The sequence below is a fragment of the Hemicordylus capensis genome, chromosome 1 (assembly GCF_027244095.1).
Source record: "Hemicordylus capensis ecotype Gifberg chromosome 1, rHemCap1.1.pri, whole genome shotgun sequence".
Lineage (NCBI taxonomy): Eukaryota > Metazoa > Chordata > Lepidosauria > Squamata > Cordylidae > Hemicordylus > Hemicordylus capensis.
Window position 1 is genome coordinate 151,143,236 of NC_069657.1, and position 18,338 is coordinate 151,161,573.

The following is an 18,338-nucleotide window of genomic DNA, read 5'->3' on the forward strand; positions in this document are numbered from 1 at the left end:
TGCGGATGCCAAGTCTATCTTGTAGCAAAACTGTGGCAAATTATGATGCTGTCCATTCATTCTTGGTAATTTTTCAAATATGCTGATAATTGGATGGAAATGCTCTGGTCGTTTTGCCACCAAAGATATTTCTACTTCTACTTGGGCCATTGTACTGGACTCTTCCCAAAAATCATAAAGAAGAAGCTGGAAGTAGTTAGGCATTGGTAGTTTTCTGCACTACCCTATACTTGCAAAAAAAACCACAAATTGAGAAGTATAGTAAAGAGATCATGAGAATCTTTCCAGTGCTTAGAAAGGAAGGAAACAGAAATGTGGATGTATCCATCCTATGGACATTTCCCCAGGGATATTCCTCAAAGAAGTGTAGAGGCAGGAAGATCACAACGCTATGTGAATCATCACACCCAATCTAGAGAAAGTCCCAGTGAAATCTGTTGAACAAAATATTTCATTCAATTTTAGCAGGGCTTAGAACTTATATTAATGTCAACTTTGTGTGCTCAAACCAAAGATAAATAATGTGTACTGGGATCTCGTCCATCAAGCGAATAAGAACCAATAAGATCCCCACCATGTTATATACAAGCCACATAGTTAAGAGTATGTTAACAAATTGGTTTAATATAGTTTTAACCAACCAAGGTCAACCAAGGATGACAATTGGGAATCACATTGATAAAGCTAAATGTATTGCAGTAGAGAAATAGTGAAGTCTATTTTGTATGAAAAGTCATATAGTCTATTTCAAACAAGTCCACAAATCACAACGGTGACCCAGTGACCTCTCTTTCAATCTTTGTCTTTGTCAAGTGGGGAATAATCTTAGAAAAGTTCCATAAACTTGACAGCACTGGTCCAAATGCTCCAGAATGCAATAATGTATAAGCTATCTCTGTTATTTCTAAAAAATGTACTAAGAGAACCAACTTACTGTATCATTCTAATATGGTAAAAAAACTAATTAAAAAGCATTTTCAATAAAGTAGTATTGTTTTACTACTTTTAAAAGTAGTAGTGTTCCAATGTTAGTCAGTGTTAGATACAATGCTGGAAAGTTAAAAAGAAAAAATCCAGCTATTTTTGGCACGTGGCTAGACGGTTGGTGGTAACACAGGACACGGCTTTATCTGGCAATAGAGTTGTGGCTCTTTTGTCCTGGTTATGGGAAGATGTTAAAAAGTCTTCTCAGGTATTCACAAGCCTCTGAAAGATGTCTATGGTGACAAGGCAAACGTTGACTACCAGACCATGGCATTAATAGATCTTTGCTTCCAGTACATACACAAAATCAGAAGCTTGGCCTTCTATTCTGTAGGTCTGCCACCCCACTTGCCGTAAGAGAGCAGACTACTGTATTGAAGAGAGACTTTCCACTCTCCACTTCTAAAGTGTCCCCTCCCCCTTTCAACACAATGGCACAGCCAGGAAGTAACTTGCCTAGGGAGCAAGAGGTTGCTGATTCGAATCCCTGCTAGTATGTTTCCCAGACTATGGGAAACACCTATATCGGGCAGCAGCAATATAGGAAGATGCTGAAAGGCATCATCTCATACTGCGTGGGAGATGGCAATCATTCTACCAAAGAAAACCACATGGCTCTGTGGTCGCCAGGAGCTGACACTGGCTTGACGGCACAACTTTAACTTTACCTTAACATGGCTGGACTCTATTCTCTGCAAAAGAGAAGTTGTATGTTAGCCAAAGGTGTCACTCACAGACAGAGGGTCTTCTCTCAGCAGCTACATTCCTGTGGTTTTAGCAGCCGCCCTGAGCGTTTGCAGGCACATGTGTACAGAGGATCTAGTTACAATCATGCTGAGCTTTTGCTATAAACTGGTATTTAGCAACAAACCTGAGATGCCTGGAGTTGTTGCTGTTCAAGTTTATTTAATCTGTTTTTGTTTTGTTAATCTCTCTCTCTCTCCCCCCCCTCCGCCCCCCAACTAGTGCGTTCTCCACCAGGACTGGCAAAAACTCCTCTTTCAGCCCTGGGCCTGAAACCTCACAACCCAGCTGAAATCCTGTTGCAGCAGACAGGAGGTAAGTGAGAGTACTGCAGCCCTGGAGAGGCTGATATCATGCATCTCATTGTGCCTGTCCAAATGTATTATCCCTTTTCCAAGCCAGAAGTCACAAACATTATACATGAAGAAGTTTTGAAAGAACCCACCTCATGCAGACTTCATTTTAACTGCATATGTGGTAAATTTTGGCTCTGGAAAATAATTATTTGCTTCCTTCCATTTGGCAGCAGCAGCTCTCCTCACACAGTCTCTTGATGTCTTTTTGCTGGTTGTGTATTGAGGAGGACAAATAGTTGCATTTTCATTTCCACTCTAGATATTTTTAATTGCAAGTGGTAGGGAGAGAACAATGTTCTCTATAGAGCCAAAGCAAATCTGAATGTTAACAATCAGATTTTGAACTTGCAGGTTTGTGTATTCTTTATTGGAAATGTCATAAAATTTGGATTTCAGCTTGCCATGTAAATGAAAGCAACTGAAATAACAATGACGCCAGGGTCTGTCGTGTGTGCATCCAGCATTAACACAGCCATTTCTTTCCTTTCCCCTGCTTTGCTCATGGTTCCTTTTTCATTGGCAGACTGTTTGAGAGGCTCTGTACTGTTGACATGATAGCCTGGCAGGCATTTAAGCAAAGCAATATCTGTTACTTCCCCCTTCCTTGAAATATTTCTCTTCATGCCAGCCCTTGACCTCCACTGTAGATGATGAGTTGTCTCAAAAAGTTCCAGATGGATTCCAGCTCATATATTGTATGCCAGAAATTCCTCCTTCCCTTCTCTTCTTTTTTAGGGTGCTGCAGTGTTTTCATGTTAGGCATTTCCCATCTGCTGGAGTGGTTTAGAAAGGAATGGTGAACTATCCTAATAGAAATTAATGCTGGAGTAAAAGCTTGAGCCCAAGCTATAGATGAAATGAAGCACATCTGGCAAACCCTCACACTTCTGGAGGGTCAGAACTTGCCTAAAGCACAGTTTTATAGCTATGCTCTGAGCCCTTCGATGTGTGTGTGGAAAGGAGACTATTGAGTAATGGAAAGGCTGAAATACAGATATTCAAAAATCTCATTACTAAAACTACTAAAAGTCCCTTAGAGTGGAACTACTAAAACTACTAAAAGTCCCTTAGAGTGTTCCAAGTTACATTATCTTGCACTCCTTACAACAGCTCTGTAAGGTAGATCAGTATTACCACTGTGTTGAGTATTTGGGCAGCAGATGTGGGCGGGGGGAGAGCTAAGAAAGTAGCTTGTCTAAAGCCACCCAATGCATTTGTGGTTGATTCAGTTCAGGGATTTCATGACTCATATGTCAGTATATCTTAATCACTGTGCCATGCCAGCGTTCTAATTGAAAAAGACAAACTGGATCATACCTGCCAGTGTTTAGAAATCAAAATTTAGGCTCCTTTCATCAGTTGCCCCCTGTTATTTAAATGCATAGCAATAGCAAAAACATCAACGTTCTTTGTATTGTCGCTTTTTAAAGGCTGAATGGGAAAGGCTTTTGATTGATTGATTAAAATCTGATTTTAATTATCTGCTTTAACTGTTGATTTCAATATTTATAGATATTTTAATCAATTGTAAACGGCCTAATTACAGCTGTTATATAAATGTGCTAAATACATAATAAATGGTAGATCCTACCCACCCACCCTACTCAGTTTATTACGTCAGTTCTAATCTCAGCTGACTTGTAGCTGACTTCATGGCTGAGTTTTTGCAGAATTGTTTTCAAATCTAGCAGCTTAGCTGTGCCAACCCTCAGGTTCAGGGAGGCTTCTGAAGCAAGTATTACTGACAATTAGGCTTAGCTTGCCAAAATATAAATGCTTTAGTCCTGTGCACAAGTTGCAGTGTACGGATGGATGCATGGGGTGGGGGGATGGGAATCCTACCCCCAACTTTTGTGCTTTCAAGGTCTCCAGGGGCCTGTATGCATACACTTTCCTGATACATAATCCATACCCTACAAAAGGTGAGGGTACAGATTGTGTATAGGGAGCCCACACACATTTGGCTATACACACATAGGCCCCTGAACCCATTGGCCAGGGCCAGCAGGTGTGATCCGGATCCCTTCGTGCGCACACTTATTTATATGATCAAGGGCCATCTTTGTGGGCATCTAGAATCACTTTACTGACCAGAACATCATTTGGTGCAAAAGTACCATATGATACTGTTAGGTTCTTAAAATTTAGCAAGTTCTAGTCTGCTCAGTGCCTGGCCCATGTACGCTGCTCTAGGATTCTCAAAGGTACAAAACATAAATATAAATTTAAAAAATAAAACTAGGAGAGAGAAGTTAAAATCCAACAGTTGAAAGGGATAGATCAGCCCCAGTAGGGGCAGTTTGCTGCCTTAGTAGTGTTTTCAGGGGCTGAGTCAACAGTTACAGAAGTTTACATAAGCACACAAGAGGCCTGCTACAGATGCTTGCATAAGCATGAACTTGCTAACCTGTCCCAAGCAGAGACTGATTAGAAAAGACAGAAACTAAACCCCAAACAAGCCTGAAACATACTTTGCAAGATTGCTCCATCTTCATGGGTATAATCAGCCATTCTCTGGAAGCGACTGATACCATAAAAGGCCATTGAAAATTTCATCCTTTAAAAAAAAGGGGGAGGAAAAGCTTCAGAATTAGATCTGTTTCTTAGTTAATGTTAGAGACTTCCATTAAAGTATTATGTAGTACTAGTAGTTTTAAGCCTGTTTAAATAATGGGCGCTAGGACCTTGTTGTTGTTGTTGTTGTTGTCCTTTATTCCTGGAGATGTTGTTTCCTTCCCGCCTCTCGCCCACCCGCCCTCCCAGCTTCCCAAAATCTCCTTCCCCGCTCCCCCCTCCAATGATTAAGGGCCAAAATGGCCCATGAGAAAGCTGCTGCCGCCCCCCCCATCGCCCCCCCAGCTGCCCGAGCCCACCTTACCCGCTCCAGCCCACGACAGTCGGGCGAAGAAAAAACATAATTCGCACAGAGGAAGTGAGGAGCTCACAAACAGAGCTCCTCTCTGTGCAAATCTGCTGCCCATACTGTTGCTCCGCGCATGCCCAGAACCGTCAAGGGAGGCACGAACACACGCTTGGTGTCCGTCCACGGACGGACACCAAGCGTTTTATTAGAGAGGATGGGAATTTGCTTGTTTGAAGCCTTCTGTCTGACATGTAAGTTTTTCAAATGCAGAGAGATTTTGACGTGGGGACGACCTTTCAGGCTTCCCATATGTATTCTGAGGTAGTACAGCCCCAGGTACCACTTGCCTTGAATTTTTGATCCAGTGAGCAGTGTAGAGGGCCTGGCCTAGCTGCAATGCTACATCTGTCCAAGTATGGCAAGAGAGAATGGTATAATCCATATGTTGCTCATTTGAGACAGGCAAGGTGAAAGCCTGACTTGCACATCATAGAAATTGTTCAAGAGCATCCACCCCGCCTCATGTCAGCTCTAATCCTTTGGCATTTGGATTCAAAGACCATATCTCAGTGGTATGTCTCATGTTTTTATATGCAGATGTTCCCAGGTAACCGTTCATTTCCCAGGAAAGACCCCTGTCTGAAACTTTGGAGATCCTCTGCTAGTACTGTAGACAGTACCGAGCTAGGTGGGCAAGTGTTCTGATTCAAAGAAGGCAGATTCATATATCCGTATAGGAATCTTCTAATTGTTCACAAAATGGGAGGAAAAGTGGGTTTCCAAATTATCAAGGACATCAAGGTAGGGGGAAAACTATTTTGACCCTACCTCAATGCTCAGATCCTGGACTGGAAATAAAACACAGTTGTAGTTGTCCACTTGAACACACATCCAGGACAAATCACAAGATGTTTCCATTGAGTAGCCTGCAAAATTCACTGTTCAGGCTGCTCTGTGTCACATAGCTAAATGTAAACAAACAGGTTGACCAAAAATTGCGGGGCAGGTTGGTTTTTTTTTTTTTGCAAAGTACAAAATATGCTGAAGGTGACTAGGAACATAGGAAGCTGCCTTATAGCAAGGCAGACGCATAGCCTCCCATTCAAAAGCAAACCAGGGTAGATCCTGCTTAGCAAATGACAAAATTCATGCCTACTACCACAAAACCAGCTCTCCTCTCAAGTGAGGAGGCATCTTGTTACGGAAAGGGGCAATGTTGATGCCTTATCTAGTATATATTTTGAAGAATTTGTTGGTTTGTGTGAATTAAAAGCATACTTCTTGATGACCTACAGATATCAAATTTTGCATACACAACCTTGCCACTGAAATTAGCTGAATGCACTACTTTTTACAGCAGAATATGCTTGATGAAGATTTAAATAATTTTTTGTAGTTTTTTTGAAGAAATTCTGAATATCATACTTCCTGGCTACCTACAGATACCAAATTTTGCATGAACTCCTTCCGCTTAAATTAATTGAATGCACTGCTCCTTACTTTGGAATGTGCTTAAGGGAAGGTTTAAATTTTTTTAGTATTCTTTCCCAAAAATTCTGAATATAATCATCATATTTTAACTTTTATTGTTATCAGAAAATTTTAAGCACTCAGTAATCATATGAATAATTCTAAAATGACATTCATCCCCAAGAGAAGCCGAAGATCTTTCTCAGATTCAAATTAATTATGATTCAAATATACCATATATGGTGAATAGCTTTATTACGATCAGTGATCAGTTATATATACAAACAGATGATACTACATTCAGATAAGAAGTAAATCATACAGAATACACCAACATAGAAGCCTCATGTAACAACATCTAAAAAGAAGGGCTGTAGGTTAGCTGTTGATGGATCTTAACAGCAGCTGCACAAAATTTGGCAACCTTGTAGATGGTAGAAGGTTTCTTATCTGCATGGAGGAGTGTGGTGTAAAATTCAACAGTCCGGCCGAGAAAGCGTGATAGCAAGGGAGAAATAAGACTGTACCGGCTACTATCATTATAAAAAGGTGGACAGATTCCACATGGTGGACAGATTAAACCTCACCTGAGCCACAGGGGCATAACCAATTGGCCAGAGGGGTTTTCAGAAACCTTCCAAATAAAACCACTGATGGTAAGGTGCCATATCTTCCTCTGAGGAAAATCTTGTGATGGCTTGGTAAAGAGAAGGACAATAGATAGCAGGTTATCGGTTGAAATCACCAAGGCACCCTCTTATGGTCTCCGAGATGGAGCTTAAATCATTCTGATGTTCAATGTCCAAGACCCTCTGTTTGAGGATCTCCTTGGCTTGACTATAATAATGACAAATGTTCAGCAGAGAGGCTGAGTGATGACAATTTACCCATCAGTGCTTGTGTCCAGGTGGATTGAAACCTATCGGCCAGCATAAGAGGGATCAATCCCAGAGGGGAAGAAATGTATCCTAAGCCAATAACTGAGGATTAAAATCCATGCTTTTGTTTCCATCCTCTGGAGGCCCGTTTCCAACCTCAATGCTACGTTGGAGATACATCGAGCCCCTGGTGGCGCAGTGGTAAAAAAACTGCTGCCCTGTAACCAGAAGGTTGCAAGTTCAATCCTGACCAGGGGCTCAAGGTTGACTCAGCCTTCCATCCTTCCGAGGTCGGTAAAATGAGTACCCAGAATGTTGGGGGCAATATGCTGAAATCATTGTAAACCGCTTAGAGAGCTCCGGCTATAGAGCGGTATATAAATGTAAGTGCTATTGCTATCGAGGGGACCTGAATACTGCTCTCATAAACTTGGATTGGATTATCTTCAGTGGCCTATAGTTAGGGTAGGGGCCCAGTTGTGCACCGTACAAAAGTTGGGCCAATAATTTAGCAGCAAATAACTGCAGGTATAACCACTCTACTTTTGGAGCAAAATAATCTTAGCGTTGCTGAAGCACTTCTTTGTGCCTTATGGGCAACGTAGTCCACATGGGCCTTCCATGACCCAGTGGCATGAAAAACCACACTCAGATATTTAAAACTATTGACCTGCTCTATACAGTGGCCTTCTTATATGCCAGTTAAATCTTTTAGGCCTCTTGGCAAAGACCATCACTTTGGATTTCTGGAAGTTAATTACCAAGTGGTTGTCCTTGCAATAAGTGGCCAAGAACCTAAGCGCTTTCCTAAGGCCCACAGGCATTCGTGAAATGATAGCAGCGGCATCTGCATACAGCAGGATTGGGATAGTTGTACCTGCAATAGTTGGGGACCATATATGGTAAATATTCAATAAAATGATCCATCAACCCTTGCCTCTTGCACCACTTCTTTAAACCTTAGCTGAGAAGTGGGGAGAGTGGCTCCTTAAACTTTATACCTTCCCACGCTTCTCAGCTGATGCTCAGGGAGGTTTAAAGTTTAAATAGACGCTCTCCCCGTGCAGTCTGCGCCATCCACTCTCACCGCAAGAGTGGATTGTTTAAGGAACCCAACTAAAATTGTTTGGGTTAGCTCAAGCATTCCAATATCACAGTTTCCACAAACGTTACCCTCACAATATTAGAGGGCTTGCTGGATTTCAATTCTTGAACTTTCCTAGCAGTGTACTCTCTGCAAAATGACTTTGCCCAGTCAATAATGGGCCTCACCTACTAGTGAGAGATATTTCATATCCATGAGTTTACAAAAGATAAAGAAAAAAAATCTGTTTAAGCCTCCTCCAAGTACAATTAAGGCAAGGAAAAACAAAAGATTCCAAGATTACTAGCACATACCTCTGTCCTAAGCCCAGTGGCAGATAAGGGAGAGAGCATGGCCATGCAGGCCTATAATACGTTCCGAGGACTTCAGTGGAAGATTTTCAGGATGCTGCAAAATATCTGCTATGTTGGCTGTCAGTACCATTAGTGACCACAAATTAAGAGCTACCTAAATAACTGCTTATGTCAGTCTAGTTGAGGAGGAGTGACTGAAATGAACAAGGCTGGCATCTTCACCCTGGATCAGTCAGAAGTTCAGGATGTGGAAATGGACTGTAGATTGGCCAGTCTGAGAAGCAGAGTTCATAACTCCATGGGCAGTTGTCAGCAAGGGAGACTTGCCTCACACTTTCAGAAACCCCAAGTGTGGTGATTGCTCAGGCAGATGTGTCAGCATTTATTTGATTGATTGATTGATTTGTATACCACCCCAAACTTCCATTTTTGGATGTCTTACATCAACATAAAACAAATTAAAACCTTAAAACAATTAAAAACCACAAGTCTAGTTAAAAGTCCAGAGTCTTGGGGCAACAACAGAGAAGGCCTGGCCTTGTGTAGCCACCAACAAGCTGGTGGCAATTGCAAACGGACCTCTCCAGATGATCTCAATAGGCGATGGGGCTCATAGTGAAGAATACGTTCTCTTAAATATGTGTTTTCTCTGAGATTTGAGCATCAGGATCTGTCTCTCAGGCAGTATCTTGTACAATTATGTTCACTGATTTCCCTAAAGGCTGAAATGTGTAAAGATTTATGCCTTTCATCTGCTGGGAATGAAAATCTCACTTAAAGAGGTGCAGTATGAATATCTTGGCATTTATCATTTTAAAAAAACTGTACTTTGTTTTCATCTTCTTCTGAAACCTAGTTTTTAAATATGAATGATTATATGAAGTTTCCTTGTACAGAATCAGGCCATTGATCCACCTAGCTGAATATTGTCTTCATAGACTAGCAGCAGCACTCCAGAGTTTCAGACTTTCCCTGCCCTATCTGGGGACGCCAGGTATAGAACCCAGAACCTTGTCTTCAGTTGAGGAAGAGTTTTGGTTCTGAGTCTACCCCTCCTCCTATTTTTTAAAGCAAGCTTTGAGATATGTCTAATCTGTATGTGTGGATGCATATTGCTGGCCCAGTTCCTAATAGCGTTTTGCAGATATTTAGGACTTTTCGAAGTATGCATATGGATTTGAACATCTACCCATGTTTAGACCAGCTATGACTGCTACTAATATTCTGTGTTTGCTTCCTGAGAGAAATCCTGCTAATCTCAGCCACTCTCTTTTTCTTCCTTCCTCCCATTTTCATTTCCTTGCCATCTTCCACTTTTCTTCCCTAAACACTTCCTTCCTCTATGCTTGCCCCTCAGAAATAGATGGGAAGACAGTAGTTGAATCAGATGAAGGTAAGGAGGGAATTGTTTTCATTTTGTATGGATTGGTTTAACAGAAAAAGTGATAGTAGATCACTGTTAATTCTGATTGCCAAGACTCTGAGTTGGCTTGCTGTGTGTGGTCAGAGAATTTTAGGAAGCAGTATATTTCACTGCACTACAGATTTCCTCAAAGTTGTTGTACATGGGAATTAATCTCTAAGTAAATAAATGTGGACAGAGAAATTGGCAAGGAGGTGATTGCTTTTCTAAGAATGTTGCTTTCAGCCAGCTTGATGTGAACATGCTGGAGCAGTGGTGCCCATACTGATTTAGTTGAAGACGTTCTTGCAGAAAGCATGCCCAGGCCAGCCTGGCACATGAGGCAGCATGGCAAGTGATCACCCCCTCCTCCCACTCACTAGGGATGTGCGAAACGTTTCGGACACAAAATGTTTTGTACCCAAAACAGCCTGTTTCGAAAACAAAACATCCCTGTTTCAGCTACAAAACGTTTTTTTTTGTTTCGGACCTCCATTTGGTGGTGATCTCTGAGTCAGTCTCCATTTTGTGTTTGACATCTCTTTGAATTTCCCACCCTTCCAGCCTGCTGGGTTCTGCTGTTTCTGTGGTGTTCTGAGTGTAGATTTTCTTGTAGCATATGAGAGTGGATTCTTGTTTTTCACTGAAAATCTCATATGCTACCAGAGAATCTACACTGAACACCGCAGAAACAACAAAACCCAGTACCCCACAGGCTTGTGGGTGTGGGGGTGGTTGGCACCCTATGTGCACTACACAACCCCTCGCTCTGGGCAACCCCAGTGCCCCCCAAGTGGAATTATGGGGCTGCTGAAACCTCCATTATTCCCCATGGGAGAAATCTTAAAGACACGTAAACTTCAACAAATCACAAGAGATCAGCCCTTTGCCCAATTCCTTTGAAATAATTCTGGAAGTTTCCTTGCCCCCATTGGGCACTACCACCCACCACACTCTGCTCTGGGTCATCCCTTTCCCCTTGATTTGAAGCGATACATTTGCTGGAATCCCCATTATTCCCTATGGGAAAATTCTTAAAGATGTGTAAACTTTTAAAAAATTCACCAAAAAAATCAGCCCTTTGCCTAATTCCTTTGAAATTTGGGTGGTAGCTTCCACCCATTGGACATTACCACCACCACCCACTCTTTTTGCCCTGGGACCCTTTTTAAAAATCCAAATTGATTCGGATTCGGATTTGGAAAATTTGGCTACAAAACAAAACAGGGCTGATTCGGAATCAGAAAATTTGGGTACAAAACAAAATGGGGATGTTTTGATTCGGATACAAATCGAAACAAGAAAATTCCAAAATGCACACCCCTACCACTCACCACCTTTTGAAAAGGAGCCCTTCAACACTTCCTTTTGCTCCATTCCCTGCTTTCTGCCTTTTCAAAAGGCAGGGAGCAGGAAGATCCCTCCCCCCAGTAGGATGAGAGCAACTGCTAATGAAGCAGTGAAGCAGACAGTTGGTGATGGAGACAGCACCAGGATGCCTTCCCCTGCACCAATCCGCCCCCTGAAGTGGCCACCTCATGACGCCTCATTAGCAACCAGCTCCGAAGGCAGGATTTTCTTATTGAATATCCCCACTTTTACCAATTTGTTGTTGTTTCCATAGCATCAATGGTAGTTTGGGGACCGTATTTCAGATTAGATAATAAAGATTCTTACAGCATTTCTATAGCATTGCTGTTTTTAAATGCAAGATACGGAGCCACAGAGGTAACACCTAAAACAAGCCCTTTTCTATGGCGGTAATTTTCTGGTAATATTGCATCAGCTACTACAGCAGCCTTTTTTTTTTTTTTTTTTTAAGGTAATGTTTGTGGTGATATTTCCACACTCTCTCCCCACACCCCGCTCTCTTTTAAAAACATTTTTTATCCCACTATTCCTCTCGGGAACTCAGAGCAGTGGTCTAGTTTCACGACAACCTTTTGAAATAGGTATGAGCCTGGGCTTCCAGCTGTACGTGTAACATCATTGCAGATGGCATTTGGGGGCATTTGGTAATCGTCTCTGAATCATATGTAGAACTTAGGGAGCATCTCCCTTCCTTTCTCTGTGATTCTACCTTCAGCAGTAGTAACGTATTGTTGCAGAGTAAAAGTCAAACTATACACAACAATGAGTTGCATGTAGTTCCTGCCCACCCACACTCCCTTGCGGATTTATCCTTTTTTCACTAAATGCAGCTGTAGAAGCTTCAGTCTCCCTTAAAAGATCCATGCAGTAAGAGAAGGGGCTCTTTAACCCTTCCCTCTTATGGTTTTTTTTAGCTGAAAAGCCCTCCCCGTGGCTTTTCACCAGGGGAAAAATCCACTTGAGGAAAGGATTAACAACCACCCCCACCCAGGGGCATAACTATATAGGGCAAGGGAAAACATTTGTCTGGGGGCCCACTGCCTTGGGGGGGGGCAGAGGCAAGTCACATGACTGACTCCCTCAGCCGCACACCCACCTGGGCTTCCTTCAGTTGCATTCATCCTCCGAAATTGATGTGAGTGTTAAGACCTGGAGCTACCAGAACAGCAGGTCTTTCTCTAGTACCATTAAATGACTTGCATCATTCACAATTTACAAAACCTTTAAAAAAATAATTTAGGATGATGTTCTATTGTGGCACATAGGATATCTGTATATATAAATTTTACTCTGCTTTTTGTTACCACTATTCAGCCTCATTTAAGATTTCTTTACTTCATGAGCTGAGCTTCAGTGAGGGGAGCCCCATTTTAAAACCTTGTCTCTGGGCCCACTCCAACCTTGCTACGCCCCTGCCCCCATCCCACCCCCATCTTCTACAGTTCAGTTTTGTAAAAAATGAACCCTTGAGGGGAAAACTCAACACAACTCAGTTTTATTTGCAGTTTTGGCCCTCAGGCATTTGTTTTCTCTTAACAAGCATGCACTTTTGCACTGCTCCATAAGTATGCAAAGGTCCTGAATTCCTAATAATCCCCAAGGTCTGTGCTATTACTGACCTTTAAGGGTGTGAAAATAAGCAGGACAGCAAGGAGAGAGTTCACAAGTTTAAGATGCTGTTTGGGACACAGCCCAGCTGGGGTGCAGCTTCGCCTGTTGGAGGGCTGCTACATTTTAGATATCTCAAACAAATGTTGTTGGAATCCTACACATTTTCTAGGTAGGATGTTCAACAGTTTCTAGATAGGGAGCACTAGCCTGAGGGGAAAAAGGAACATATAACAAAAGGGCCACACGTGTAAAGAACAAACCAAAACCAGCAAACAAACCGTGTGCAAACAGCAAATATATATAAATATACAAATTCAAAAATTAAATAATTATATTTTAAAATATATGTGTCTTTGATTCCTTAAATAATTCTTTAAGCTCTTTAAATAAACACTAGCAAATGTCCAAAATTGCCCAGAGCACAGAATAATGAAGATGGTAAAAATACCAGTCTTGCAAAATCAGTATGAAGGACTATGATTGGGAAATAGTTAAATTGTTTTGGTGTTCTGTTGTTACATCATAGTCCTTCATACTGATTTTGCAAGACTGGTATTTTTACCATCTTCATTATTCTGTGCTCTGGGCAATTTTGGACATTTTCTAGTGTTTATTTAAAGAGTTTAAAGAATTTAAGGAATCGAAGACAAATATATTTTAAAATATAATTATTTAATTTTTGAATTTGTATATTTTTATATATTTGCTGTTTGCACATGGTTTGTTTGAGGGGGAAAAGGAAGCAAGGTGTTTCAACTGTCCCATCTTGCCAGTCAGGACTAGTGAAACCTATTTCTTTTTTCAGGAGACCTCTGTATCACCATCTTTCATTTGGAAGTGTTTGCTATATATAACTATACATTTGAAATCAGATCTGAAAGGGGAATGTTCCTATCTCCTTTTGTCACCACTCTCACTTTTAAAAAAAGTCTGTTAGTCCCAAAGCTAACTCAGAGTTGGTTTAATGATATTTAAAGTTGTTCCTGAACCAAAATGTGATGTCATGAATCCCAAGTTGCTAACTTAGGAACTTTGAGAATTGTCAGTCTTTTGGGATCACTAAGAAAAACTTCATGGAATTCTCATCAGCTTTGCAAAACTGCGGGTCTCAGGTTCTTTAGGGAATGCCACAAACATTCAACCTTTTCCAAACTGTTTTAAACTGGTGTCCTAATTATGCTATAGAGAAGGGCTTCAGCCAAACTAAAGACATACGTTGTAGCAAAATTATCCTTGAATGCCCCCCCCCTTTTTTTTTACTAGGTCCTATCTCTTCCTCTACTGTGTTGGGCAAGTTCTTTGAAATTTTTGGAAAATGGAGATGATTGTGGTTGTCTTTGTATTAGAGTGAAGTGGCCATGTTCTCAAATGAAGGTTGTTTGAAATTCTGGTAGCCAAGAGATTGGGAAGAGGTTGCAGGCTCTCTCTCTCCTCTTGTGCAAATTCTCCCTGCTCATCTCTTGATAGGGTTAACTGCAGTTTGGAATGGCTCCAGTATTTGCAAGCAAAGTCTCCATAGTGTTGAAAGCAAGATCTTAAGGCTGTTCAAACGAGCAGCCCTACCAGGGTAGGGCTGATCATGTGACACGCCAGGATCGAGGCCAATCCTGGTGCTGCCCCACCAGGTAGCCTTGGACTGTTTTACCTTGGACTGTTATCTAAGCAAGCACGGCCTCCTACCCAGGTACCCCGTCATGTGTATGTGTGGGCTGCAGGCAGCCTGACCAGACACAGAGCTGGGCTGCAAGAGCGTCTGGCTTAGAGGGAATCCCTCAATGCACTGTGCTCCTGGTGTGATGCATTGAAGGATGCCAAAGGACTTCCTCCTCCAGCTCCCCCGCTCCGGCCAGCATTTTTGGTTGACCTTGTGTGACAAAAAAATTAAAAATAGAAAGATTTTTGGTTTTCAAGATGGAACTATCTGGGCTATAGAACAATGTAGGTTATGAAATTAATATGGCTATCTTATCCTCACCAAACCCATAGGAGTGTCTTGTTTTTCTCTTGCTCTCTTATTTTTTTCTTCCACACAATGAACCTTGCTTAACATAAACATAAAAGGGGTATTTTTGGTTATCTTTTGATATGACTCAGAACTTGAAACATTACCTAGTGATGTTTACATTGGCTCTAGTCTCTCAGTACATTCTCATCTCCTTTTAGCATTTGCAAATGGTTTACTAAAAATCGTTGCTAATTTTTCAGTATCACTCAAATAATTTGTGCACAGCTGGGGTTTAGAATGTAGTGCATCCAGAGGCTTGAATACAAAGCCTGGGCAAGGCTGCAGCACTGTGTATGTGTGGGGAGTGGTGGCCGGGAATGGTACAGCTGATTGAGAAAAATGTTCAAAGGGAAAATTATCCTGCATTAAAAGCAGCTCATGCTCCATTTTTATACATGTGGAAGAAACGAAGTGATTTGCATACGTCAACTTCACTGCCCTCCTTTGTTGTCTTGTCTTTGCCGTTGTCCTGCACCTTTGAACTTCCTGGCATTTGTATACAACTCACTGCTTCTTTTCCCATCGAATAGTTCTTGGCTTTTCCTGGCAGTTTCCCATCAGCTTCTTAGAAGCTAACTCATAGATACAGAGCTGTGCTATTTTTAGTTAGGGAGGGGAAACGGGAAATGTGTAGCAGTAACAGATGTAATTACTTTAAGTAGCATAATGGCTTATTATGTATTTCTCAAGTCATTTGAGGCTGCACTTCGGCCCAGCACCAAGACAGCCAAATGTCCATGGGCTTGGCTCAGATGGTAGTTCTGGGCTTTCGCCTCATGGAATGTTCAGTATGAAGAGGGCAGACCACCCTTCCTCCCCGTTTCATTCCTTTCCTGCCCCTCCTGCCTTGGTGGGCTTAGTCGATTGGCAAAAACAACTTCGGACACAACAGGCTTGGAAAACCGATTTATCTTTTCATTGCTGAAGTCCTGCGTTGTATCCAGCCAGTTAAAAGGACTGCAAGAAGATTGGCTATTGAATCACCTCAGCCAGCCTGCATCACTCTGTAACCTCTTCTGTAGTTGGCTCTCCACTATATTTTAGAGTGCCTTCAATCATTCTGTGTTTTGACACAAGATTTGACAGAGAGTGTTTTTGATAATAGAAAACAACTGTGAAGTAGCTTCCCTGGTTGGTTTAAGCACCCCACCTCCCCCCCCCAAAAAAAAACTACCCAAAAAAGCATTCTACTAATAGAGTATGTGTTTGGAAATAGTCCGTGTACAAGTACTATATGGATTTGTTACTTCTAGGAAAATTCTAAAAGACACAGGTTTACCTCCATGGAAATAATCTCAGTATTCAAACTCAGATTACTCTTTGGTGCTCCAATATTTATGAAAAAGATTGCTGTAGGATAGAGTATGAGTGAAGAATTTCTCAACATTGTGTGTTCTCAGGATCACTTGATTTGTTCATCTACTCCATCGGGCTTTTTTAAGATGGGGAAGCAGGAAAGAGAAAGTGGAACTTGGTATATCTGTCAAGAGAGATAGAGTGGCCAGTGGTGCAAGTTCAGAGAGGAGTAAATGGAGTGACAGACCCTGAAAATCTGAAGCAAGTTTCAAACACTTAGTAAATTGACAGGGAAAATAGAAACAAACTTTTCAGTACTAGTATTGGTGAAAAGAAAGGAAGGAGAGGGTAAAGTTGAGGGAATAGTCCAAAAGTTGCTTATTATAATATCACCACTGAAATTGGAGGAACTACTCTGGAAGAAAGCAATTTAAGGCTTAATTGTCTTCAGGGTCACACTGCCAGTTGGAGAGAGTTTCCAAACAGCCAAGGAGCACAGGCCAAATATCTCAGGGGCATTATATCTGGGGATTTTTCTATTTGTGCAAGGAGATTGGACTTTTGAACATGATTTTTAATTTACTGTTTGAAATCTATATCAAACATGGATCCATAGAGCCTTCACTGACTACAGTTCTACATTCCACTCCCCCCCCCGCCTGCCCTAGTAAAAAAGCAATAGTAGAGGTTGTTCTCATGACCAAACCTGGGATGGGGGCAGAAGAAGGGAAGGCAGGCTCCTACCTGCTTCTTTTTAGATGACTTGCACTTCCTCTGGGCTCTGCCACTTGCGTACCCACACAGGCAGCGCAGCGGCTAGCCATCAGGAGGGGAAAACTCATTCTGGGTTCTCCAGGAGCCCATAATGCAATGCGTGAGCAGTGGGGTGGCTGCTCTTAATGTTGCAGCCGCTCCACTCTGAATGGCTACTCCTCCATCCCCCGGGCTTGCTGCCTAAAATGGCTGGTGGCTGGTCAAGAGCCCAGCTACCCGCAGCAATCGTGCACAAGATAGAACAAATGGTAGTTTTGTTCTATTTGGTTAAAGACCTAGGTACAGAAGCTGAGCTACTCAGGTCTGGAGCAGCCCGGACCAGAGGGCTTCCAGTGTACCAGACAACATGAACTGCTTGGGTTACCCTAGGCAGCTTGTGTTGAGTGAACAGCTTCGTAGTCTCTCTCCTTCCTCTTTCTCTGGAGTTCTAAGCAAACAGACTTTTTTTTGTCCCAGAATGTTGACTTGTTTTAAAGAACATTATTACAGTAATTTCTGAAGCACTCACAATCATGTATTTTGATTATATTTGAAGTTTGTTTGTTTAAGGATTGTGGGTGCAACCATCATGAGGTTGCAAGAGGTATTGTGGATCCACCTGCCATACCTCTCCCAATATTTTTCTGTAAGAAGCTCTGTTCCAAATTAGATTTCTGGGTTGTTGTTTTTTAAGTTGTTGACTTGAAAAAAGTTCTTCCTCTTCTGCCTGTGCCAGTAGAAACTTGGGGCTTATGAAATTTCTGTTGCCTGCATATTTTCAGATTGCAGGTTTATGATCTCCTCTGCCAGCTTAGGATGCCCATGGTGATGCTTTCCATGCTTCCTGGAAGTGGCAAAAAGAAACTGCCCCTTCACTGGTGAACTTGCAAACTAATTTTTGACATGATCTAATACACTGCAAGAGTGTGATGTGGAAGAAAGGATTGTGGGCTTGTTTTACAGTCTTGTAGGGACTTAATTTAAAGTAGATGCGTGTAGTTGTACCAATTAAAACCCATAACTGCAGTAATGGTCACGCAGCCAATCTCGTGAGTGTTCTGGTATGTTTTCTATTTCTTCTTTTAATAGGCTTCAAATTGCCTTTTGTATTTCTCAGTAGGGAATGTGCTATAGGGAGGAAAATTACAATGGTGCATTTGCTTTGCCACTCCAAGAATAAGCATTCTAATCTGCATTTTGCCACATG

The 18,338-nt window shown here is 41.8% G+C and overlaps 1 protein-coding gene across 21 annotated transcripts in view; it reads left to right on the forward strand.

Moving 5' to 3' along the window:
• TNS1 (tensin 1) overlaps window positions 1-18,338 on the forward strand; it is a 432,927-nt gene that overhangs the window by 381,927 nt on the left and 32,662 nt on the right. For 16 of the 21 annotated variants that reach the window (XM_053307444.1, XM_053307453.1, XM_053307490.1 and 13 more), the window contains 2 exons: window positions 1,951-2,043; window positions 10,051-10,086. In XM_053307444.1, the coding sequence (XP_053163419.1) occupies window positions 1,951-2,043; window positions 10,051-10,086 (129 nt within the window). The remainder of the gene's footprint in view (window positions 1-1,950; window positions 2,044-10,050; window positions 10,087-18,338) is intronic. The other 5 variants (XM_053307473.1, XM_053307509.1, XM_053307516.1 and 2 more) reach the window with 1 other exon arrangement.